The 24997-nt window shown below is 40.4% G+C and overlaps 2 protein-coding genes across 4 annotated transcripts in view; one reads left to right on the top strand and one right to left on the bottom strand.

The window, feature by feature from the left end:
• The window catches only part of CMSS1 (cms1 ribosomal small subunit homolog), a 345852-nt gene that overhangs the window by 112114 nt on the left and 208741 nt on the right, over positions 1 to 24997 (top strand). The window lies entirely within an intron of this gene.
• FILIP1L (filamin A interacting protein 1 like) overlaps positions 1 to 24997 on the bottom strand; it is a 270986-nt gene that overhangs the window by 101858 nt on the left and 144131 nt on the right. For all 3 annotated transcript variants that reach the window (XM_019648350.1, XM_019648347.1, XM_019648348.1), the window contains exons 2-3: positions 1238 to 1490; positions 327 to 500 (exon numbers count right to left, since the gene is read on the bottom strand). In XM_019648350.1, coding sequence (XP_019503895.1) covers positions 327 to 500; positions 1238 to 1480 — 417 coding nt within the window. In that variant the 5' untranslated portion in view covers positions 1481 to 1490. The remainder of the gene's footprint in view (positions 1 to 326; positions 501 to 1237; positions 1491 to 24997) is intronic.

The raw sequence follows: 24997 nt of genomic DNA, 5'->3' as shown, positions 1-24997 counted from the left end.
TGTGTGTCAGAGAGAGAGAGAGAGAGAGAGAGAGAGAGAGAGAGAGAGAGAGAGAGAGAAAATGCATTTATTTGTTACATTCGTTAGGTTTCAGTCTGATGTCAAGAAACAAACCTAGTGCAAACATCCTGTCATGATTCATTCTCCTTCTCTTTCCTGTAGAACATCTACTATTTATCTACCTCTGGTAGATTTTAAATGCCTTAGAATGTAAAACTGTAAATAATCACCAAGGAGCTATATGTCATGCCCCCTGCCAGGCCTAGTGCTTGGCTGGCTGGGGAACATCCCCCACCCCAGATGCACACCCCTGATCTAACACATACCTCGTTCATTGGTTGCTCATAGATGTCCTCCTGCCAAGGAGAAGCCTTTGCTTGAAAAGCATCTCGCTGGAGAGCCTCTAACACCTTTTTTGGAGTGACAAACCCATACTGAGCTTCCAGCAAAGCCAAGTCCATTTTTTCAGCCTTTAAAATGCCTATGACTTCATCTCGAGCCTGTAGGAACAAAAGGCATTTCAGAAAGCTCGCTTTATCTACCAGCCGTCTCCCAAAGTGATTTCTTATGAGAGTTGAGTGGTTTTTTTTTCCTCTCCTTCTCTTTCAAATACAAACAAATTATATTTAGTTATAGCACCTTTTAGAAAAGGTAGCAAAACTATGTCCATTATAATCTAATTACCCCATTAATAATGTTTTAAAAAGTCATCACCGTACAACATTAGGGGACCCTACATTTTTTATTGTGTCTGACAGGCAGATAACATGATACCCCTCCATGGACTGGCATTTGCGTTTTCAGGGGTAGGAAATAAGGTTCTATGTGTAGCAGCTGTTTTTCGTTCTTTAATGTAGGTTACTACTGCCAGGGCAAGGCTAAGAGCCAGTTCACAGGAGCACAAAAGCACCTATTGTTGTTTAGACCAGTCCAGAAGTCATCTGGGATTATTGTAACCCATATATGCCTGTGCACTGGAGCTTGTGAGCATCATGGGCAGAGGATATGACCTTTCACACCTTGCATGCCAATCGTATGGCATAATGCTAGCCCTTTTAGATGTGATTAATTGCCCTTCAAGTTGGCAGAAGAGAATCATGTGTGTGTGTACTTACATTTGCTCTCATGTATACATGAGTATGAACCACAGGTATATATTTGTGTGGCAGCATACAAATCAAATTCACAAGCAGCCTTCCCCTTGAAGCATGATGGGGATAATTGGAACTCAGCTGACCTGCACTTCTCCCTCCAGGATACTTAGAAGAAGTAACAGGTCATCTCTTGAGAGGTCTTCTCCTTGGCGGCCATTACCACTGTGTGAGGTAGGATGTAGATGGATTGCACCTGGCTCACTGGTGGAGTCTTCACCTTGCTGTCTCTGCTTCATGTCCTTAGACACTTGGAAACTGAGGTCTTTACTGTGTCTTGGAAATTGCTTGAGGGCTGAGCCCTCTGTGTCACTGCTTCTGGAACGCATTCTGTAAGGACTGGAAAGAAGGAAGATAATTTGTAACTCTTAATGGAAGTGAAGTTTTTAATAAGGGCACCTATTACCACTTTAACAAGCCTGCACTCTTGTTGTATTTACCGCAGCCAAAGACTCAATCTTTCTGAAGTCTACAGCAGAGAACAGCATTAGGAGATTCATAAATCACAGTCTTATTTACACTTCTGTTTTTAAAATCAACATTTAAAAAAATGTGTTCTGCTTTGATTAAGGCCACTTATGTCCATGGGTAAACAGACTGTATTTGAAGTTCATCTGCCAAACATTCCACCTCGGGGACCCGTGTCATACCTCCAACCGTGGCCTCAGTGCTTACTTAAGTTAAGACATACTTAACATAATTGTTAAATGGTAAGCTTGCTAATTGTTCCAACATTCTGCAGATACACATTACAGTATTTCCTTTGGAAGTTTGTAAAATTTTTTACGTTTTCTTAGCCTTTGGTACATTAAGACAGAAGCATTTAGAATTATTGCTACAATACTTGGAGTTCTTTTGTTGTGATGGCAAAGTCTAATATCAAAGGAATGAAGGCTTGGTCTTTGGCTGTATCCCTGACATTTTGCTAAAATTCCAGATCTATCCTTGAATAAGCCAAAGATTTATATTAGAGACCCTCATCTCCAAAATAGGGACATTACTATAGTAATTGGCTATTACAAAAATAACATAAAATAAGTTATTATTTGAGGGTCACATTAGCTCCGTATCTGATTATATAATTGTCCAAATTAATTTATAATAGCAAGAAAAATTGGTCTATCTTTGAGGTTTCTAATGGAAGGAGAAAATATCAGTTGAGCTTATATACTTCAGTAATGTACAAACAGATTATTAATTTTACTCGTCCCTACAAACCATGAAACTTTTATCATCATTAGTGCTTTGCTTTTACTTTTTAATATTTCTTTGAAAATCTGAAAAAACTCAAATATACAGAAAAGTACAGAAAACGTAATGAGCTACTACATGCTACCACACAAACCTATAGAATCTTAATTTACCATATACACTAGAAAATAATTTTTTTAAAGTAAAGTATTATAGATACAGTTGAAGTTCCCCCACCTCCATGTATCTCTTCCTTAACCCACTCTCTACCCTTCCCACACCAGAAGTAACCACCTTGAATTTGGTGTGTATCATCCCCATGCATGTTTTATACTTTTTAAAAATATGTATATATGTTGCTGAACAATATGTAGTATTGCTTTGCATATTTTCAAACCTTGTATTAATAGCATATTGAATGTATCTTTCTGAAATGTATCTTTTTCATCCTACATTTTTCCTTGTTCCGTTTTACTTCAGTTTATATGTTTTGATAGCTATAGATTATTTTATTATATGAATAGTCCACAATTTACTTATCCATTTTACTATTGATGGATATTTAAATAGTTTACATTTTTTCAGTATTAGAAAAAATTGCTGCTATGAAAATTCATATACCTTTTTTCCCTGTGTACATACATTTCTCTACGGAATATTCTTTAGAGCATAGGAGTGTTTTTTTTGGAATGTGGAGTATGTATGTTCTCAACATTACTAGGGATTATTGCTTTTCTAAATGGAGTGCCAATTTATAGCAGAGTATGAGAGTTCTCATTGCTTCTATCTTCATCAACACTTGCTATTACTGACTTTACAGTTTTTCCCAATTTGATAAGTGAAATTTTAAATTTGCATCCTGTAATTACAAGTGAGATTAGTTTAGCATCCTTTTTTATGTGTTGAGAGATCATTTGGGTTCCTTCACAAATTGCCTGTTCATAGTCTTTTCCCATTTTTCTTTTGCATTGCTTGTCTTTTTCTTACAGATTTACCGGAATTCATTACATATTCTATAAATTACTATTTACAGAATTATTTATAAATTACTATTAAAATTGATTAAATATTTTGCTATTACATTTTTTAGCCTGAAACTTGCATTTTCACTCCATTCTGTCTTTTAAGGTATAGAAGTTTAAATTTTAATTTAGTAAAATTTGTCAGTTTTTTTTCCTATAATTTGGAAACTAAAACTTGAACAGTGACAGTATAAAAGAGTGATTAATTTAAAACCATGGACCCTGGAACCACTCTGCCTGAGTTCGAATACCTATTCCATTAGTAATTGGCTATAAAACTCTGGGAAAGGTACTTAATACTTCTGTGCTTCAGTTTGCTCACCTGTAAAATGGAGATGATAGTAGTATAGAATGTGTGTAAACTAAAGTTGTTTGTGAGGATTAAATGTCAGCACATGTCACATGTTTGCAACATGGCTAGTAAAAAATTAGCACCCAGTAAACATTATCTATTATTATTAGTTTATTTTTATTCTTAAAAATTTTACGTATGTTACCTTTATAGTTTTGAGAAAACCCAAGAAGAAAAGCAAGTTTATTTGAGTATCTCCTTCATCAAATGCGCTGTGAGGCATGATTACAGAGGGAAATAAAGGTGGGAAGAATGACTGTGTCTTTGCTGGGTACTCTGTTGAAGAAGTGATTTTCACCCGCCCCCTACTTGCTGGTACCACTTCAGAGACCTAAGTGTCAAGATAGTTGAGAAACCTTGAGAACTTCATAGCCAGCCAGCTGAGCCTCGATTCATACCTCCACTCATCCTTCAATAATTATTTATTAGAGGCCCAATCCTAAGTGGGCTTTTTATGGTGTGGCTTTCTTACCTCCCTTAATACAAATGATACACTTTTATACACTGTTATGGGAATAGTATCTAAAACTGGGATCATGAGGACGTGCACTGACCTAGACAGAAGCCAAAAGAAAAGAGTTCTATCCCAGATCAGCTATGGGGCGTCAAAGACACCTACCCTCTCTGCCCAGTGTCCTGATCTGTAAAGTTGCGGGGGGTGGCGGGGGCAAGGTAGGGTGATCTCTGTGACCCCTTTCCCCTGTGATATGCACCAAGTCTTGCCACTGTGCCTTTCTTCTAGCATAGGTTATCAGTAGCGTATTTAGAAGAGATGGATTTGTGAGTCTGCATCTTATAGGAAATCCACAGAAATCTAAATGCTGCATGTGGGTATGCCGTAAACCTGTGTCTGATGATTTCCAACAGGGGAGTGATTACAGTTAAAAGATGGTGCTTAAGGAAAAAAATCTCAGTCATAATTTTCAGCCGAGAATTACTTTATTGCCTCACCATAATCAGGCTGTAAAAGCAGAACTTGAAGGTGTTTATTGTCTTACATACTTATTATTTACATGTTTTATTTGTCAGTAACAGACCAACTGTCAGCTGATACTAGCGAGCCACTTGGCCTTGGAGTTATAGCATCCCTCTGGGGAAATTCAATAAGCCACATGATGTGGTTTCTCTACAGCTCTGCTCTTCTCACTTCCCTCTGTCACACATTTACTCTATTAAACATTGGAGACAGAAAAACAGTGGTGGTAGCAATCATGGTGTGTGTATGTGTGTGTATGTGTGTGTGTGTGGGGGGGGTAATGAGGATGCTAGCTAATACTTAATTGAGCGCTTTCTACGTGCCAGGCATTCTCCTAAGCATTTGACATGTATTAACTCACTCTATTCTCACAACAACCCTATAAGGTAGGGAATATTATTCTCTCCATTTACAGCAAAGAAATGGAAGCTCAGATAACTTACTGAAGGTTGTACAGCTAATAAGGGGCAAAAGTGGAATTTGAATTCAGGCAACCTGGCTCCAGAACCTGCCCTCTGAGAAATCACACTCTAATGCCATCATGCTGTAGTGCCCAAGACAAATGACACAGACACCCTATCTTAGAAATGCATACAGCCTTGCTGAAGAGACCGTTTATCAATAACTACAGTACAGGGCCGGCCGAGTTGCACGTTGGTTAGGAGTTGGCTTGGGATCCCAGTTCAGATCCCACATGAGGGTCAGTGACGCTGCACCCTCTACAGCTAAGATTGTATACAACAGCTCAACCTGAGTCGCCGGTGACAGCATAGGCTGCAGTGGGGCTGGCCGGCAGCGGGCGTGAGCTTTCGTGAGCTGCCGTCCAATGGCCTGTGAGCAACTGCCTCACCCGGGAAAAGCCTAGTGATGATACCAACATGGGCCAGTGAAGCAACGTTCTCCACAACTAGACTGAAGAACAAAAGGACAGCAACTTGCCTGTTTCCCTTCCCCAATTCCCCAACGCTGTTCCCCTCCTGCAATTCCCCAATAAAATCTTTTTAAAAATAAATAAATAAAAATAATTGCAGTACAGATGGACAATGATCTGTGACAGTAGCTATCACTGACTCTTCCCTAAGTAACTAAGGGAAGATCCACTTAGAAAAGGGAAGGCATAGAAGTATATATTTTTGTGTAGGGGTGGAAGGTTGAGGATGTGTGGGAGATCTGACTGTGGAAAACCCTATAATGTGTATATTTATGTATTTATAAATAATTTTCACATACTGTGCTATGTACCTTATTAAACATATTTAAAGAATCAAAAGGAAAAATGAATTATAAATAATAAGGTATCTAATTATTTTTCTCCCACTCCACTGGATTATCTTGAACATTCCAGAAAGACCCTTGCTCTGGCCTGTAGCAATAGTGGAAAGTTGTTAATGTAGATTAGATATATTTCAAACAGATAAATAGTACATGCCACTTTATTTACAGATACGTTTGCACATGAAGGATAGAGCTGTCGATATCTTCTGTCCAAAATTAATTGTCATTCGTGTCTCCCATGTGGTATCTGGTCACCCCGCAGCTCACCTGGGCCTGGACGGTCTAAGACGAGCTCACCCTCCTATCTGCCTGTCAGCTAGTTGGGCCAGGAGCCTTCCTCTGGATCATCTCACCTCTGCTCCACGTGGGTCCTGACCTCTGGCTGGTTAGACCAGGCTTCCCCACAGGGTGCGCTCGGGGCAGCATTCCAAGAGGGTGAGAGAGGAAACTCCAGGGTCTCATTGTTATTGGTGAAAGAACATCACGAAGTCAGCCCCAATTCAAGAAGTGGGGAAACAGAGTCCACCTATTGATAGAAGGAGCTGCGAGGTCGCGTTGCAGAGGAATGTGAAGAGTTAACTGTAGCCATTTAAAAAAAACAAAAAACTGTAGGTTTACCACACCTACAGATTCAGGTTTTTGATTTTTATATGAAAGTCTAGTTTAAAAGAGGGATAAAATACATTTGACTCTTTACTTCCTTTAGTTTCCTGGGAGTGTAAGTTTATATTTATGATTTACATTATGCATGCCTGTGTGTTCCTCTTACGTACATATTCATATGTGGAACAATAGCCCACTAAAAATAATCAGCCTGTATTCTGCTGGTAATCGATCAGTATTCCTCTGCCACTATTAATTTTATCTATGGTAATGCCTTCCAGAATACCAGAATAATGTAAGCTCTATGTAACAGGGTATTTTTGCTCAGCTTTGTTCGTAAGTCGTACCCTTTGAGCTCGAGGTAACCCTGAGCTGCTGGAGAAAACTGAATGAAACTCTATATATCCTAGCTTCTCCTCGCCTCACTCCTAAAGTGGGTTAGATGACAGCTGCCAGGAGAGCACAAGTCATTTGCCAAGGATGATATTTATAAGTGATAAAAACGTAATGACCTGAAACATTTTTATACTGTGTTTATTCTTCTTAAAGTGATTAGAGTTTTCCTGAGGCCACTGATCCCTCTGGGGGCTGGGATAGTAGCATCCACATTCTCACTTCCGTGCACGTTGGATCTGTGAACGGCCCCATCGTGTGCACACCTCTGGTCTACCGAGGAGTGTGCCTCCGCATGTTTACAGTGGTGGAGTTTCCTTGCCCTTCTGCCAACAACCACAAAATGATCAGTAATGAGAAGTAATTAAATATCGAGGAGAAGAAAACAAAGACGTGAATTTCATGATACTCTCATGCTTTGTATTATCAGTGACTTCATTGTTTCTCTTGGCAGATTTTTAATGCATCTGTGCTTGGCCCAGGGGTGCGTACTGAGGAAAAGAAAAAATTGTAATAGCAACAGAGGTTTGGGATTTTCAGGTTACCTAAAAATTAGGAATGGAAAGTTGCTTTTGTTTATACCAAATAATGATGCCGTACTCTTTTCATCTAGTGCCGGCAGTGACTTAATGCCTGACGGTTTTGCAAGGAGAAAAACTGCTTAGTTTTGAGTTTACCAGAGCCTCAGGCATTTTTACCAGGGACTAGCATAGCCATAGAATGGCAGCCTTCAGGAGTGCAAGAGAGAGATACACCAGGATGCAGGAAACCTGGCTTTGGATTCCAGCTCTGTATTTAATTAGCCAGGCTCAGGTTTGTCACTTATAAAATGAGGTTATTGGGTTAGGTTGGCCCCATGAGGCCATTCATAATGGAACAAGGATCAGGGTTCTTTCCCTGACCTCTGCCCTGTTCCTTACCCTCTAAGGGATCTCCTGAGAGCTGGATTTGGGACTGAGATGAGATGATCTTTGAGGCCCCGGGACTTCCCGCTTTAAAATCCTGTGATTCTCTGTTGTCTTGTATCTATGGATACAAATAACAGTGCATTTGGCCCTGGGAAACAGATTCTGCTTTGTTTTTCTCTGTGGTGATCTCGGTCAGTGTTTCTTAGGCTCAAGCTGGTTGAAATCATGGTGGATCTTGGTAAGGATGGGTCCATGCTGGAGAAGGACTAGTAGAGGATTTGTGACTGTTTGCTTAATTTAGTTACAAGAAATGGCCAAATGTAAATAGCTGCCTATTCTACCTACTGCCGTCCCCCAACACACACACACCCCTAGGCAGCTCCTTACCATAAAAGTTAAAGCTTCTTAATCATTCTTTAATCTTACATATCAAAATTGCTTATTTTACATAATTGGGGGCTGTTTAGACAGAATTTACTCTCCATGTACCTGGTTATGTTCCTGACTGAATGATGGAAAGGAGGACATTTTGCTTATAGAAAGGAACTTCAAAAAGCCTCAAGGAAAGGAATTGGTTTTAGTCTTGATCATTTACTGTGATACTGAGGTAGCCAATCAAAATTTACTCCGATTTAAAGAAGAAAATAATAGTAATAATGACAGCTTTCATTTATTCAGCACATACCGAATATAGGTCTATTCTAAATGCTTTCCTTTGATCAATTGATTTATTCTTCACAAACATTTATATCCCTGCTTTGTAGAGGAGGAAACTGAGTTTTATAGCTATTAAGTAATTTGACGAAGGTGATGCTGTGAGAGATGGCAGAGCTGGCTCTCCACTTGGGCAACCTAGCTCCAGTGGCCAGCAAAGCACTATGCCATATCTACTTAGGGTCGTATAAGAAGGCATACATAGTAAAGGAAAAACCCTGGCTCAACATTAAGTTAATCCACAGACACATATGAAGCACCTACTATGTCCGGTATTGTGCTAAGGAATTCGTGCTAGCTTACGTTCATATCTGGACGAATGTCCCATTTGTTGATATGGGCACAGTCAATTCTGGGTAGCTAGAATTACACAAAAATCTGAATAACAGGAATTCACTACTCCCTGGCCCTGTCAGCAGTTGGTCTATTCATTGAAGATGTTTTGTTTTCATACATTGTTTATGTGCGGACATTTTGAATGGATTGTTATTCTTTAATGTGCTTTTCTCAGCCACTTTGCTAGCATCGTTGGGGTGGCAAGGAGCACAGCATAATGGAAAGGGTATGAAAGTGTGGGATCAGCCGGAACTGGGCTGGATCGGGCTTCCAGTATGTGAGCTCTGTGGCCTTGGACAAGTTACTAAACCTCCCTGAGACTTCGAATGTAAAAGTGGAGATAATGGTGCCTGGTAACAGGTTTGTTGTTCACATTATGTGATCACAGGGCCCCTGTTGTTCATGTTTATAGCCCCGGTGTCCAGTGGGGTTGGACCTCAGCAGGAATTCACTGAGTGACTGAATTATGCAGTCCTTTCAGAGCTGGTTGGCTCTGAGGAGGAACTGCCTCATGGTAAAGATGATTCCTCTGCAAACCACTGGCTAGAAAGTTAGAAAAATGGCACTGGGAATCTATAATAATAATAGAAATAACTCATATGTATAGATCTCTTACTACATACTAGGCACTGTTTAGAGTGCTTTGTGTGTACTATCTTATTTAATCTTAAAGAATTTTAGGACAGAGCTAGGTAAAGGTAAATTAAGGTTGAAAACTCTGGTAGGAGATATCAAAGAAAACGAAATTAATATCAGTATCAGTGCTGGCGGCTACATAAAGCTCAGAGAGAGAGAGAGAGAGAGAGAGAGAGAGAGAAGAGATAGAGGGGAGATAGAGATAGATAGAGATAGAGATAGAGATTGAGATAGAGAACATGTGCATGTCCTGGTGAGAAGTGACACCAGATCCCAAGACTTAATAGAAATCTCCGGTTAATGGCACCGAATTTTGAAAACCTTTCACCTTGACCTTCTGCTCTCCCTCATCCCAGCCTCCCGACATGTACACCCTCATAAGCATAAAATGAACTGAATGCCCACTACACTCTTCCTTTGTATTTACAGCACCTTTAACAATCATTAGTTCTGTTTTTGTGTAGGTGACATTTTATAAAGCAGTGTCATTCAAACTCGGTTTGGTAGGAAATGGTGGGGGTAAATTGTTTTGGGGGCAAGATAGCTGACTGTAGGTTGCTCACCACCAAGGGACAGAGCTGAGGGTGATCAGGGCCTTACGCTGAATGTGTTTAACATCCCACCCTTTGCTGAATTTAGGGAGCAGGCTGTCTGCTGGCTTTACATTTCCACTTGGATTCCCCTCTCTCTCTGCATGGAGCCGTTAAGCTATGACTTAGTTCCCAGGAAGGGGAATGGAAAGAGATGTAGTAAGATTATGGGGTTCTCAGCAGAGCTGGTTGAGCCCTTCATGCTAACTGTCTTATGGTAAATGTGATTCATCCATGAAAATACTGGCTATAAATAGATGTTAATAGTGCTCAGTTGCAAAACAGTCAGGTTGTGCTTACATGGCCACATTAGGGAAAATAATCCTGTTGAGTATTTTATTTGATTTCTCTTAAAATAAAAAAGTAAAAAATTTGTTTCCTTTTATTGCCCTAATCACCCACATTTGAAGACACTAAATTCAGCCAGCTACAGTGAAGCTCTCTGGTGGCTAAAAAAAGACACGCTGAAAACCAGATAACCTAATTTAGCAATGGCCACCTTTATCTTTTTCTTCCATTTTCAGTAAACATCATTGAGACGTTCTCTTCATGGTATTTTTCCTTGTAGGGAGGGCATGGACAGGGCTTCAGAGAGGGAAATGGAACTTGGGGATGTGTGATTCAGGTTTGTGTTCCCAAGGATTCTGAGTCCTAAGAGAATGTGAAAGTTCCAGAGAGAGAAATATCAAATAGGAAACTTAGAAGGCAGTGCGGTAGTCCTCTCATCCATTCCCCACGGTACCAGGCACTGAGCATCTTCCGTGATCACCTGCTATATTGTTGCACAGCTCTAAGTGCCTGGAAGTGCTTGCCTGTGAGCTGAAATCCAGCTCCCAGGAACTCCGTTCGTCTATCCTGCCTCTGCCTCCACAGCTAAGCCAAACAAAGCTACTCCTCTTGCCACACTGCCCTCCTGCCATGGGAAGGGCTGTATTCTTTTTTCCAGATGAAACTCTCAGCTTTTTCAACCATGGCTCACACCGCTTTGCTTAGTGTCCCTCACCCAGCACACAATCTCACACATACGTGTTGGTTATACCCCATTTGACCTCCTCTTCATTAGGCCGGGAGTTTTTAAAGAAATAGATGGAGGTAGACAACACTTTCCAGATATGAAACACAACTAAAGCAGTGAATTGGTGAGAGTATATATTGAGGGAAGATCTCAGTAGTTCTGATGTTGGAGCTCAGTTGGAATTTTAAGTATAGATCTAGAAATTTGGTAGCAAACATTTCATGAAGGTATATTCCAGCTTACAATACCTTTCATGTGTCCATTGCTTGATATATCAGTAGATAAGTAATTATTTGTCCTGTGTTCATGATGGATTTGAGATTCGGATAGCTTAAATACTAACTTTGGCTAATAAACCTTGGACCGAGATGAAAACTTAGGTATACTGATGCCTCTTTCTTTCTAAGCTCATGCTATACTAATCAAAACTTGCACTTTTTTTTTTTTCTGGCCTGAATGTGTCCTTTGGTTACTTGTTCACTAAGTGCTGTAGTCAGAGAAGCTGCTAGGATGTAGATACAGAAGAACAAACAGCCTGCTGATGAGGACTAATAGAGCACACTTACATCATGGCTTTTCTTAGCCGTGTGTTCTGAAGAAAGGACAAAAAGAAATATAAAAATCTCAGAGTATAAATAGTTGATTTATCCGAGTTTTCCATTACAAATCAGTGGCTCTTTAAAGATTCTTTTCTCATTTAAGGCTGACACAAGGCTGGGAATGTTTTCCAGATCTTTGTGGAATATAACAGAAAAAGAAAATTATTTTCATGTATAGTCCAAGTTAGCTTTAAGTGCATTTTTAAGTGCTGTACTCCCAGCACTAGATTAAAACTCTTGAAAAATCACATGATTCTTGCAACAGCTTTCAAACTACATCACTTTTCATATTTCTTCCAACTTTGCTCTCTGTTTTTTTGTAAAAGTGCGGTGATGTCGAGCTACTCACTTAACCTTTCTATTCTCTTTCAATTTTTGTCCCTTTAGCTCTTGGAACCAGTTTTGTCCATTCCCTTTATTCTGCAGCCCAGGCTCAGCAAGGTTACCTGGTGTGCCTGTGGTCACAGCCGAAGCCAGCCTCAGAACCCACACCTCTTGCTTACACTCGATTGCTGTTTCCACAGCAACACTGTATGTGCACAGGCAACCCGTTTCTTCCAGCTCCAGAAAGATGGGAATTCTAAAAGATAAAAATGCACCCCTCAGAGTACCCAGTGTCCTCCACAAATACTTCTTCGCTTTCTCGACCTCTTCCTCACCCATTAGTCACCTTGAGTGCCTTTAGGCCTCCTCGGCTAGACCCATCCAACATCATAGAGCTCGAGGTGAATGAGAGATTCAGAGTCAGGATGTCCCATCTACAGATTCCAACATGACATCTTTGCTTTCTTTCTCTTCTTTTATCTAAAGGCCTGTAACTAAAATAAAGAGATTGTGTGTTTCAGAGAACATGTTGCAACTGGTCAAGTCCCTGGACGGCACTGGGCCTTGCAGCCATGTTCCTCCTTTCCCAGCATCTCTGCTATGCTTAGTTTACACTCACTTTAACTGGGGAAAGTCCAGCTCCTTGTCTCCTAAGCATGTAAGTAGTCTGACACATTTATGCTTTCTCTTATTGGGGAAAAGCAGGAAACTAACTTTTGTAAAGCTCCAATTGTTAGTCAGATAATATGATTCATACTTTCTCTTCTTTTTATCTGTTTTTAAATTCAGACACATGGAGTTGGTGTTTTCCTTATTTTACCAATGAAAAAACTGAGGTATTGAGAAACGCATAACTTAGTATGATAGAACTGTATTGTAGGTTCATGGCGAAATACAAAATATCTATAATCACTGTTAAAAAATGTCTAGTGTACTAAGTGTTTTGGGAGCATTTGAGAAGAAACGACTAACTCTGCCAAAGGGATTAGGGAAAGCATCTCACAGCTAAGTTGTGCCTTGAAGGCTAAGAAGCGATACCCAGGTCATATGTGCAGGTTGAAGGTGGATGAAAAACACAGTGTGTGGTGAATATCACATCATCCCTTCTGGCTGAAACAAAGGAGGTATTGATTGGTGAAAGATGAGGGTAGAAAGGTACATGGAGGGTATGGTTAAGGCTGCTCATCACAGGGTTGTTTATAGCAGTGAAGATGAAATATCCAAGCGTCCAACAAATAATAGGAATTCCATGATGGAATTATCTATCTACTGGCTGCTTAGGCAGCTGGGAAAAATCAAGTATTCAAAGAATATTTAATAACATGGGAAAATACCCTCAATATATAACAATGAGTAAAAAATTTTTGAAAAAAAATGTAAATTATTGAGTCACATGCTTTCACATTTCACAGTAGTATGGAAAAATATTATCAATATGTAATGATAAGTGAAAAAAAATTGGGAAAAAAGATTAAACTAATGTATTCAGTCACATGGCTCTCAAATTTTGGGGACTTTTTCTGAGGAGAGAAAATGACAAGTGTGAAAAAGCCTTGAAAGTCATCAACAAGGCAACGGAAGGTTGCCTTGGTAGCAGCTGTTGGTTGCCCAGGGGGTGTGAGCAAAGAAGATCAAGGGAATTTAAATGTGGACTATGTATTAGATGATAGTAAGAAATTATTGTTAATTTTGTTAGCTGTGTTAATGGCATTAGATTTATGTGAGAGAATGTCCTTTTTATTTTTCTAGATACATAATAAAGTATCTAAGTGCAAAATGGTGTGATGCTCTGGGCTTTATTTTTAAATATTCTAGAGAAAAATAAAGGCAGAGGGTAAAAGAGAAACAAGTATGGCAAAGTATTGAGAGTTGTTGAAGATGGGTGATGGGTACATGGTCTTCATTATATTCTTCTCTCTACTTTCTGTGTATTTAAAAATGTTCATAATAAAAGATGTAAAGTGAAAGCCCCAGGGACATAGTATTGGATACATAAACATTTTAAGAAGCAGTTCTCTTAAGAGAAAAAAAAGGTGTGAGGTAGAGAAAAGAAGAAAGAAAGTCACCAGTGCTTGGATTTCCAGCAGAGACAGAGAAGCAGAAGACTGAGCTGTGTCCCAGGAGCCAAGAGAGAAAATGATTTCAAGGGGCAGAGACCTGCTGTGACCTCATTTTAACAACATTGCCACTAGTCAGAACAGTTTTGGAACTCCACTCTCAGAGTTTTCTGTTTTGGAATATCCCTCAGCCATGGCAAAATCTGGTCCATTGAAGGTGAATTTGACTTCTGACAACAGGGAAAAGTTTCTTGGAACCAAATCTAGTGAATCAAGTTAGAGTTTGGGTCAGCTAATAGTGGTTTTGGTCAAAGAACCAATTGTGACCTTAAAATAATGGGATTGGCTTTTGTATGTGGCCTTGAAAGGGTTTTGAAGACATTTCCAAATGTGTCAGCCATGACACGTTTTCTGAATCAGCTTCATAAGGGAAAACTGTTGACAAAATGACACATTTGGATTTATAACTTAGAGCTTTTGTTTTGTCTTTAGTATGTCACTTACTTTAGTTACACATGTAAATGTTGGTGTCCTGAAGCTTTTGGTTGTTTTCTGGAATCCCAGTGTAAGTAAAAAAGTAGGAAACAGAACGGTATATGGCAGGAGGAAGAGGGCAGCGCCAGCCAGGCCACATCACAACCCTGCCGCCATCACTACATGCTGTCCAGTTTGGGGCAAGTTACCTCATTTCTTCAGGACTCAATGTCTTACAGGTTGTTGGGAGAATTCAAGGTCATATGTATAAGATGCTGTGCCCATTGCTTGGCATATGACAGGAACACATAACTCATCCTGGTGGAGATATAATGAATACAATTTTATCCTTTGGTTCATCAGACATGCCTTCCCTTTTGGGACATCAAATGAGTTAAGAAAATAACTGATGGATTTTTGCCTTTTAGCATCATGAGTAGAGCATATTACTCAGCCCTTACGTTCCTGATGGGGGAGAGTTCTTTTAGTCTGTGCTAAACCTGTATTTTCAGAGAGCGTGTTATTTTGTGCCCTGCCAAGATGGAGATTGGCAAGCTGCAGAAGCTGGAATTTTGCCAGGGACTGGTGCCTGTTGTTTAGCAGAGAGGTGATAGGGAACTGTGATCCTGCCAATTTGGAGGGACTTAACATGAAGTGCCTGGCTTCTTGGTCCAAACTGGCCATAACTGTTCTGAACAAGATGACGAAGGCTGGTGAGTCAGAGGGGTTTGCTCACCCAGGCTCTCCCTGGCATGCCTCTCCCACCAACCAAGACTTTTCAAACCTTAACAGAACAGCGATACACAGCTTACTGTCTTCCTGGCCAGGCACTGTGCTAAGTAAGGCACATTACATGCACTCCATACCCTTTGGTACTGAAAACAGCTTTGTCAGGCAAATACTATTAATCTGTGCTTTATGGAAAACTGACATTTAAAGAGTTTAAGTCAGTCTGCCCCAAGCCACAGAGCTGGTAAGTGGCAGAGCAGGCATTCCAGCTGGGTTCAGAGCCCACCCAGTCTTTGCAGCCTATGTTCAATTGCTTGAGTTCTTCTCATTAGGAATAATGATCTGTTTAAAGATGGGAGAGCTATCTCTTCAGCACTCATGGTACAGCTCTGACTACATCAGCAAAATCGAAAAGGCCAGTGCCCTGTCACCGAAGACCTGCATCATGAAGTGGTGAGAGGAGAAGAGAAGAGAGAGCACCAGAGGGAAAGAAGAACTATCTAGGCTTGGTCAAATCTGCGATTAGGGCACAGTGTGAATTCAGGTCATGTTCCTCATTGCGCTCCATTATTCAACTTACTCTAGGTGGTAGGGAAGGAGTTGTTATAAACCAGGAGGCCTGCTTAAGTCAGAAAACATCAAAGAGCATCATAAAGCATCCAGAAAACCATGTGTCCTAGGTAGAGTGGCTCGGGCTAGACCCTAGGAGTTTGTGTCAAACTGGCATCACAGTTCTTCAAACTGATATCAGGGCTCTCCTTATAGCCTCCTCTAAGAAGGGTGGGCCAAGCCCTCTCCAAAGCCCTTAGCCCATTGATCTCTATGAAGGAGTGTGTTTCCAGTGCTCTTTAATTAGGGGGGACCCCTTCCCAGCCCTGTTGAATAGATCTGGACCTCCAGAGTCCATGGGACTGGAATAGTTTGAGCTTGGGGGTTCTGCTCACTGTGTGTGGCTCCATATAGCCTTTTGTTAGAAAGCGCCCAGGAGTGCAGTTGACCAAGGAGGGCGGCTGCCGCTAGGAGCTATAAGTAAATAAATGGATGTCAGAAGCTTACAATTAAGGGGAGTTGGGGAGGGAACAAAGAATCATTACCCTCCCTTGAGTATGTTGCTTTGGATGTTTTGGTAATGATGGTGAAGCATTTACACACAGACTAAACTAAGCTCTTTGTGTTCTTTGCAAGGTGGAGAGCTTGCCAAGTCAATTTCAGCATGCAAAGCTCAGACAATTATTCTTTTGGCATTTAAGGGCCACCCCTGTTTTTCCTGGGGTTGGGGGCTGGCAGCCTCTTGACACAGGAAGGCTTTATAAGGACAAAGAAAACAACTTCACCCCATGCTTTTTAGAAAAGAAACCCCCCTGTCAGGGTTCTCATGTCCCTACCTCCCAGGCTAAAACTCTGTTACAGAGCCAACAGAAGAAAGCCTCAGGCTCAGAAGTGCACACGACACACACTTTGGTGCCCACCCCATATGACTTCTTCATGGCTAAGCTCATTTCCTCTGCCTATCACCTCACCATGAAATTGTGTATTTCTTTTGTGAATGTGTGTATGCAGATGATTGACAGCTGTATTTCTAGTGATGGCCATTGGAGAGAGGACGTTCTTGAAACTATGGCCTTGGTCTGTTACACAGTACATGCTTTGTGATAGTGGTTCTCAACGTGTGAACCTGGTACCCCTGGGAGCTTTCAGAACTGTCAAGGGGCCTTCCAATCTGTGTTCCAAAACATGATGAGAAACTGCGTATGTAACGTGTCTCCAGGATAGCTATGGATACCATTGTGATTGATAGCAAACAAGCCATTTATGTGTTTTTCTGAATTTATTGTAGGCTTCTGTGATTATATCTTTTTTCAGTCCGTGGATAGGAAAAGCTACAGCTACCATCGATGGGGAATTAGGAAAGTTTTTGTTATGGAAAAGGAGTTCTCATCCTGGAAAGGTTGGGTAAACAGTGTCTGAAGGTCTTTGTCATAACAGCTAAACCAAGGCTCCTGTTTCCTTGTTATTGAAACTTCCAGTGCTCTTCCCTGATCCATGTGGTTTCATGTCTGGATCACAATCCCCTATGGGTTGCAGTTGCAGCTGAGGAGTGGGCCTTGCAGATGTTGATCTTAAAAACTAAAGGATGCATTTTTTATGAATGTCATAAGAGACCTCACGCATCCACCCTACAAGTTACCATGCACACACTAATTACTTTCAGGTGAGAAATGATTGCAGTTTAACTTGACGGTGACTCCATGCTGAGGCCTGGATCCAGGGTACTCTTATTTTAGCCTTTTGTAGAGGCCACTTCTTCCAGCATGTTGGCTATAGTTTTTTCAATAGAAGCTTGCTGGCTCCTATAAAGCCCCCAATTGCCCAGCATACACACTGTCTCCATCAGAGGGGTGCAGCACACTCAAGGCTCAGGCGCTAACCACCCCCATCTGCCTTCTGCTGGGAGTGCTTTATTATGACTGTATTGTTTGCTTTTCTTCCCCCTTTTCTGTCATTTCCTTTTTCTCAAAAAAATTTCTTTTCCTAATTAAAAGGTAATGTGTTAAGCACTAAACATGGGAAGCAAGCATAAATAATTTTAGAAATGATCCTTAATCCCACCATGCTGAGATTTCTATTCCTCATCTTTTTGTATAGTTTCTTTCAGGCTTTCTTCTCTTCTGTGTCTATTATAATGTGCGTGTTGTTTCGGAAATGTTATCCATTGTTGTTATTCTCCCATACCACAATTTTTAATGGCTGCATAGTATTTCGTTGTATGACGGTGCCAGTATTAATATAACCATTTTCCTTTCTGTTTGGTTCACCATCCTCTTTTGTGTCCTTCGCTTACCCCTTCCTTCACTTTCACCTTAGAGGCCTGTACCCTATGGACTCAGCAGGGACCCAGAGCCAACAAGGAATCCTGACCACTTGTCTGGACTTTATGAAACTGGCTGGAGTCCCTGAGAACTGTCCTTGGCTCAGAAAAATATCTCTTCGTTGTTTTAAAGTCATGATTTTGGCCTCTGCGGGATTTCATCACAACTCATAAGCGCTCTTCTGCCTCCCTTCTAAATTCTTTCCCCTTTACCAAATTAAAAATATGAAATTGTTTTTGAATACTTTTAAAAAGGCAGAAATATGTAAATATAGCAATAATTAGATACTGTTAGACGACTGTGCCATCTTTTCAGGCAGGTCCTGAAAGTTGAGAATTTGGAAATGAAATACTTGGAATATGTATCCAAGGTATTCATCTTTAACCAGTGGAAGGACATTTATGTTCACCAATGTTATCCCCTCATGGAAGAGGCTGCTAGTATATTTACAGATTACTTTGTTAAGTAGACTTGAATTTCAAAGATGAGAATCGGACTTGGGGAGTGTATTTCAAACAAAAGTAAAAGCAAAGCTGTATAGATACTGGTGGTGGTAGATAAGAAACACTTTTCCTTTCAAAGCAACAGCATTCTGTTTCTTATCTCTAGAGTGAGTGGGTCACCATTTTAATAATTTTTTGTTACTAGAAGATAGTACTTGGTGTGTAAAACACGGTTACCAAGCAATGTACCAAATATTAAATTGTTGTGTGACCTAGGACATGCAGAGAAGGACCAAATTGGCTTAGTAAAGAGGCCCAGCATCATAAAACATCGTCAGAGTTGGAAGAGCTCGGAGATGGGCTTGCACAGCTCCTTCCCAGCAGGCCGAGGCGGGAGGCACCATCTCTGTACAGCCTCCCTGACGAGCACACATCAACTCCATAAGTGCTCATTTTTAGTAACTGCATGCTCTTAAAACCTGGCCAGTTCTTTCAAGATGTGTCTAGAATTCTTTAGCCATTTTATTTCCCATGACACTGTTATTAGTTGAATGCCACCTGATAATATAAATTATGGTGAGTAACTTTCAAAGAGCTAAGATGAAGATTATCTAAATGTGAAAGCTAAGAAAAGTTCCCCCCAAACTGAACAAGTGGCCAGAGTGATTTATCACTCAGGGTTTAATAACTAAAGAAAATTTTGCCTCTGCAAACTCCTGGTTCCAAAAATACTAAGACTAGGCCTATGAAGAAATCTTAGGCTGTTTCCCCACATTTTATTTTGACATATTAGTACTATTCGGTTTGTTTGTTTTTAATAACTTTAAATAAAACCTTACATAATTGGCAACTGGCTTCTTGCTTAAAAATTTAAATATGCTTTAGTTTTACTATAAATAAATTTAAATATGGTTTTGTCCTTCAGCTTTGGATGCTCAGTTGTATAGCAGGTTCCATTCTTTGTTTAGGGGAGCCAGGAATCCATGACTATCTGTGCTTTCACCTATAATACCACCTTAACCAGGCCATTTCACCCTCGCTGCCTTCCATCAGTTGAAAGAAGGAAAAACAAACAATCCAATCGCAACCTTGGGCTCCTTCTCAGAGCACGAACCTGGCTACATTTCAAAGTATTTAATATTTTCCTAAAATGTACAAAGAAGGGCATGGAGTGCTTACGTTAGCATTTCCTAATCAAAAAGGTATAACACACTTAAAAGATAATTAGAGTTACACAAGAAAACATTTGTATCGGTTCTTTAAGCCATCTTTAAGGCATCTAAAGTATAATTTTTTACTTTTTTGTTCTTCTGGGTTCTGAGAATCAGAGTAAGGCTGATTTCATATGTGGGAATAATTGTTTCCTTTGACATTGCTAATCTCTGCCTTAAAAATCCCAGTGATTACCAAGGGCACTCTTAGCAGCCCCGGTGTGCAGCACATGTGAGAGGAGGAGGAGTCAGGCTGAGGTTAGTTGTTTCATTTATAAATATTCTCAAATATGTCATTAAATATTATGCAGAATAACTTTTAATTCCATAACCAAAGCGACATCTCTACCTCTGACTTTTTGTATTTTTATTATCTGTTCAGGAGGATTGAGGATAAGGTATTAGTCATTTATAGTCATTATGGTAAAAGAAAAAAAAGTTGGTAAAATTTACAAAACACTGTAACCCAATAAGGAGCCGCCTACTATAACTGCAGATAAGACTCTTCCACCTTTACTTCCTCATCTATATCTTCTATTGCCACTTGCCCCGGTTTCTCTGTCCCACGATATACATCAGAAATAGCCTATGCTATTGGGAAAGAAAGAAAACAAGATCAGATCTCCTAGTAGATGTTAGAAACTTTTATGTTATCTTACTTAATCCTCATAACAACTCTGTGATGGACACCCAATTATACTCATTTTTACCGATGGGGAAACCAGAACTCGAAACGTAAGCAACTGGCCCAAGGCCACAGTTAGTAAGTGGCCAAGCCGTGGTTCACGTGTCCTGTTCCTGGTATTTTATTTTTTTAATTTCTCTGTATTACCTCCTATTTTCATTAGTCTTCCCCTGGTGCCTTTCCTTGTCTTTCAGCTACAAAATGCTATATTCAGCAAATAGTATAATTGAAGTTGAAAAATTTGCTGTTCCCAGCAGGAAGCGGCCATGGCTATGTGAATATTTCTACCCACTCACCTCCCCAGACAGAAAGAGGGGTGGAAGCAGCCCACATAATTCTCTTGATACATGTTTAATACATTCACAAAAGCTACTTAGTAAATTCTTTGTCTGTTGTTTTTTGCTTTTCAACTTATTTTCTTCCAGTTTTTAAAGATATATTTGACATATAATATTGTATTAGTTTAAGATGTACAAGTAAATTCTTTATTGTCTTGTTTTCTTGTTTTTGTTCACTGAATATGATGAAGACTTAAGTGAATATTCAAAATAGAGCTTGATTCAAGCTCTTGATTCAAGAGCTTTGGTTCAAGATTTTTGAAAAATGGAAAGGAAAGAGAAAGGAAGGAAAGGGAAGGGGAAAGGAAAGCTAGGAAAGAAGCACTAACTGCCCATGAGGCCAGTAGTGGCTCAAGGGGAAAGGTGGTCACTTAGGGATTACTAGGTTTAACTCTGCCTTTAGAATATCTCAAATCTCGTTTATAGCACCTCCAAGGCCCTACTGGATCTGGCCCGTAATTTCACCTCATACCCCTCCCTTCTGTACTCTGCGAGCTCCAAATGGGCTGGCCTTTTTGTAGCTTACACTCACCATTCTCCCTCCCACCCCAGGCCTTTGCTGCTGTGGTCTCCTCTGCTTGGACTGTTTCCCTCTGCTCTTCCCTAGGTTAACGCCTCCCACTCAGCCCTCAACCCTCAGCTCTGGTGACTCTTCCTTCAGTAATGCTCCCTGACCTTTCTGACTAGGTCCTAACCCCATATACACTGTAGTGGCACCATGACCTCTTTCTTACACCAATTATAGTATAAATTTTACATATACCTGTATTTAAAGGATTTCAGCCTCCCTGCTGGACTCAGTTCCGTGACTGTGGACATAGGCTGTTCACCATTATGGCCCTGGTCCATTGCATAGAGTATGTACTCAGTCTTTTGAATGAATGAATCAGTCAATAAGTGATTGACTTTGTCTCGTCATCAAATGACCAGATTTTGTTTTAGTCCTCTCTCCCCGACAGAATTCACATGGACTTAACCTAGCAGAGCTCACGTATTTACAAAGCGGTTGGACATTAGATAAAGAGAAGAAAAAGCAACGAGGCCAGTGCTTGTGTGGCACTGTTTCTGCCTGACCACCTCCCCCGCCACACACCACCCACCTTGTGGAGCTTGGCTAAGTGACATCTCTTTCCTAATGACATTCCACTGACTCATTGGCCCAACAGGTGCCTTTAGATCAGGGGCCAGCACACTTTTTCTGTAAAGGGCCAAATAGTAAATATTTTAAGCTTTGCAAGCCATGTAGCTTCTTAACCACAGCTACACAGTTCTGTCTTGCCAGAAAGCAGCCATAAAACAATGCACAAAGGAATGGCCTTGGCTGTGTTCCAGTACAACTTTATTTACCCAAACAGGCATATTTTGCTGACCCCGGCCTTAGATAATGCTTTGAAGCAATTATGAGGGAACCTAGGAATAAGTCAATCTGAAAGAGTGACGGCCCACACCTTAGAGGGAATTTGTTCACAAAGTCATTATTTATTCCCAGTGGGATATGTGTGACTACGCATAAGACCCAGGGCCAACCTTGAAGCTATTAAATAGAAGATATAGATGTAGCACAGGCACCACCACAGGCTGTGAGAGCCAGGATGTCCCATAAGCCACGGTTTCATGTAGATGGGATTCTTCATTGATTTAATAAGGGAATAAGGGCAATTTCTACTTGAGATCTGATACAGTCTATCTCCGATCACAAAATCCGTGTCCTAAATCAAACTAGGGCAATTTCAGTGGAATTATTTTTGGCTTTAGCTAGATGTCTGAAGTATTTTCATACTGAGCAAATTATAGTATCACACTGCAGGATTTGAACATTTTTCTCAGCTGTTCTTCAGCAGTCATTTGGTCTGTTCAAATCCAAAAAACAAAAGAATTTTCTGGCTGATCCAACTCCCAGCCCAGAAATTTCCAACTCTGAGAACCAGTGTAAGGAATTCAGGATCTGTGTTGAGTTCGTTTACGGTTGGTTTAGTGACTGTGGAATACAAGTGGCACGGAATGGATCATTTATATTCTCAGTTTATTAAGCTTCAGTTTATTAAGCTACTGAAAACACTGTGCTACAGTTCTTGTAGAAATAGATACACAGCATTTAAACACACACACACACACACACACACACACACACACACACACACACACACACACACAGAGTGACAGAAGAAGCACAGATTACCTTTTCCCACCCCAGATTTCCTTATGGTGTCTGTGTTTACTACTTTTGAGTGAAGAAGGAAGAAAACATAAACACTTAGGTCTTTTATTAAATGGCTCATTAGTATTCCTAAGGGAACATTTAAGAAATTTTTTTCTAATGTTATTTGAGTGGGTTGTGGTGGTTGAGGATGTTAATCTTTATATTTTGAATTGTTTTTCTGCTGCATGGTGACAGTGAACACTGTAAAAGTGTAACTTAAAATGGACAATAGAACTGTAGATATGTTTGGAAAGAATCCAGAATAACTTTTTATTGAGCTGATTTTTGTTATTGAACCAGGTTGTCTGTGAAGGCGAATTTTCCAACAACTGTTTGCCCTGTCAAGTGCCAGAAATTTTTTTAAAAATAAAGTTTTAATGTTTGGTGAATATTTTTAAAGGTAAATCCATACTTCCCTGCTTACTTCAAGGTCAGTATTATTTATGTGAACAGCATTTGAAATATTAAATAATAAGACCTTTTTGTATTTTGTTTTCTGCCTCCTCTGTGTCAAATGAAGAGCTTTTATTTGCTCTTTTGTTTGTTCTACTCACCTGCCTCCACCTTCTACCCTGCTCAGGGTTTTTGCTTTCAGGTTCACCATGGACTGAGAAAGCAGGTAATCAGTGAGGCTCTAGGTTATGAAACAGTGTGTTTGCTGCAGAGGTTTTGAGAGAGTCGTTTGAAGTACAGATGGCTTTACGTCCTTTTGTCTGGATTGCAGTTGTATCAAGATTGTGTCCCAGTCATCTGTCTGTTTCATGATGCAGTGGACCACTTCACCTGTGAGCAGGGTCCTAAATCTCTACATTTAAAAAGAGTAAATCAAATCCAACCAGTGTCTTCTAAAAGTGACTTTGTTAGTGTCTTTGTAAGGGCTGTCTCCATTGTCCTACTGTTAGGAAGATGCTATAAATATCTTTGAAACACTTCTTATTCATCATTGCTGCTGGAAGGTGCTTTTCATAGATATGAAACCACAGAGATAGGCTTCCTAGGAATTCAGTTGATATTGATAGCGAACTGCCTCAAGCAATCCACATGAGCAGTTAGCCAGCTTGTTCAGTTATACCCTTTTATGGAACTCCTGTCTTTTCCCAGATGCCCAAATATGTAATCTGCCCACGTGCTGGAATCAGAAGACAACAAGGCACATCTCCCACACTGACCTGTTCTGTGGCTAACCAGGGCCTCCTTTCCCACATAGTAGGTCTCTTAAACCTTCCCTGCAGTCTTAGAAGTCATGTTCCTTATTTTGGTTCTACTCTTAAGAGTTACTGTGTGACCCTCAGAGAAGAAAAGGAGGTGGCTTCTGGGTTTGTAGCAGCCTTAGGGCTAGGTAAGCCCTTGGCGAGGAATCTTCTCACTTAATCCCGAAACTCTGTGAGGGGTAGGTATTGGACTTCATGTTTTATAGGTGAGGAAATTGAGGCTCAGAGAGGTGAAATACGAGCCCATTGTCATAGCTAACCAGCAAAGCAGAGCTGGGCTTTGAGCCCAGGACGTCTGATTCCACAGCCCAAGTTCCTTTTAGTACCTACTGTACCTCCCAGACGGGAAAACAGATTCATCACAGATACGCTTAGGGCTGTGTCTCACGTACTCTTCTCATCCAGCCTGTGAGGAAGGGGTAGTAATTGTTCCCGGTTTACACAAAGGCATGTGACATTAGGTAACCTGATGATGATCACACATCAGTTAATAGCAAAATCAGAACAGGAACTCAAGCTCTCCTTGGCTCTCAGCGTCTCTAAGCCTCAATTTCCTGATTGTAAAAGAAGAAGTATAGTGTCCCCAATCTCTTACGATTATTGTAAGGACAAAATGAGACAATCCTCATAGAGTGCATATTAGCACAGGGCCTGGCACATAATAAGCCCTCAGTAAATGTTAGCTAGAGTTAGT

This window comes from Hipposideros armiger, unplaced genomic scaffold, assembly GCF_001890085.2.
Source record: "Hipposideros armiger isolate ML-2016 unplaced genomic scaffold, ASM189008v1 scaffold_125, whole genome shotgun sequence".
Classification (NCBI taxonomy): domain Eukaryota; kingdom Metazoa; phylum Chordata; class Mammalia; order Chiroptera; family Hipposideridae; genus Hipposideros; species Hipposideros armiger.
The sequence above is the reverse complement of the archived record's forward strand: the minus strand, read 5'-3'. Positions and strand labels throughout refer to the sequence as shown.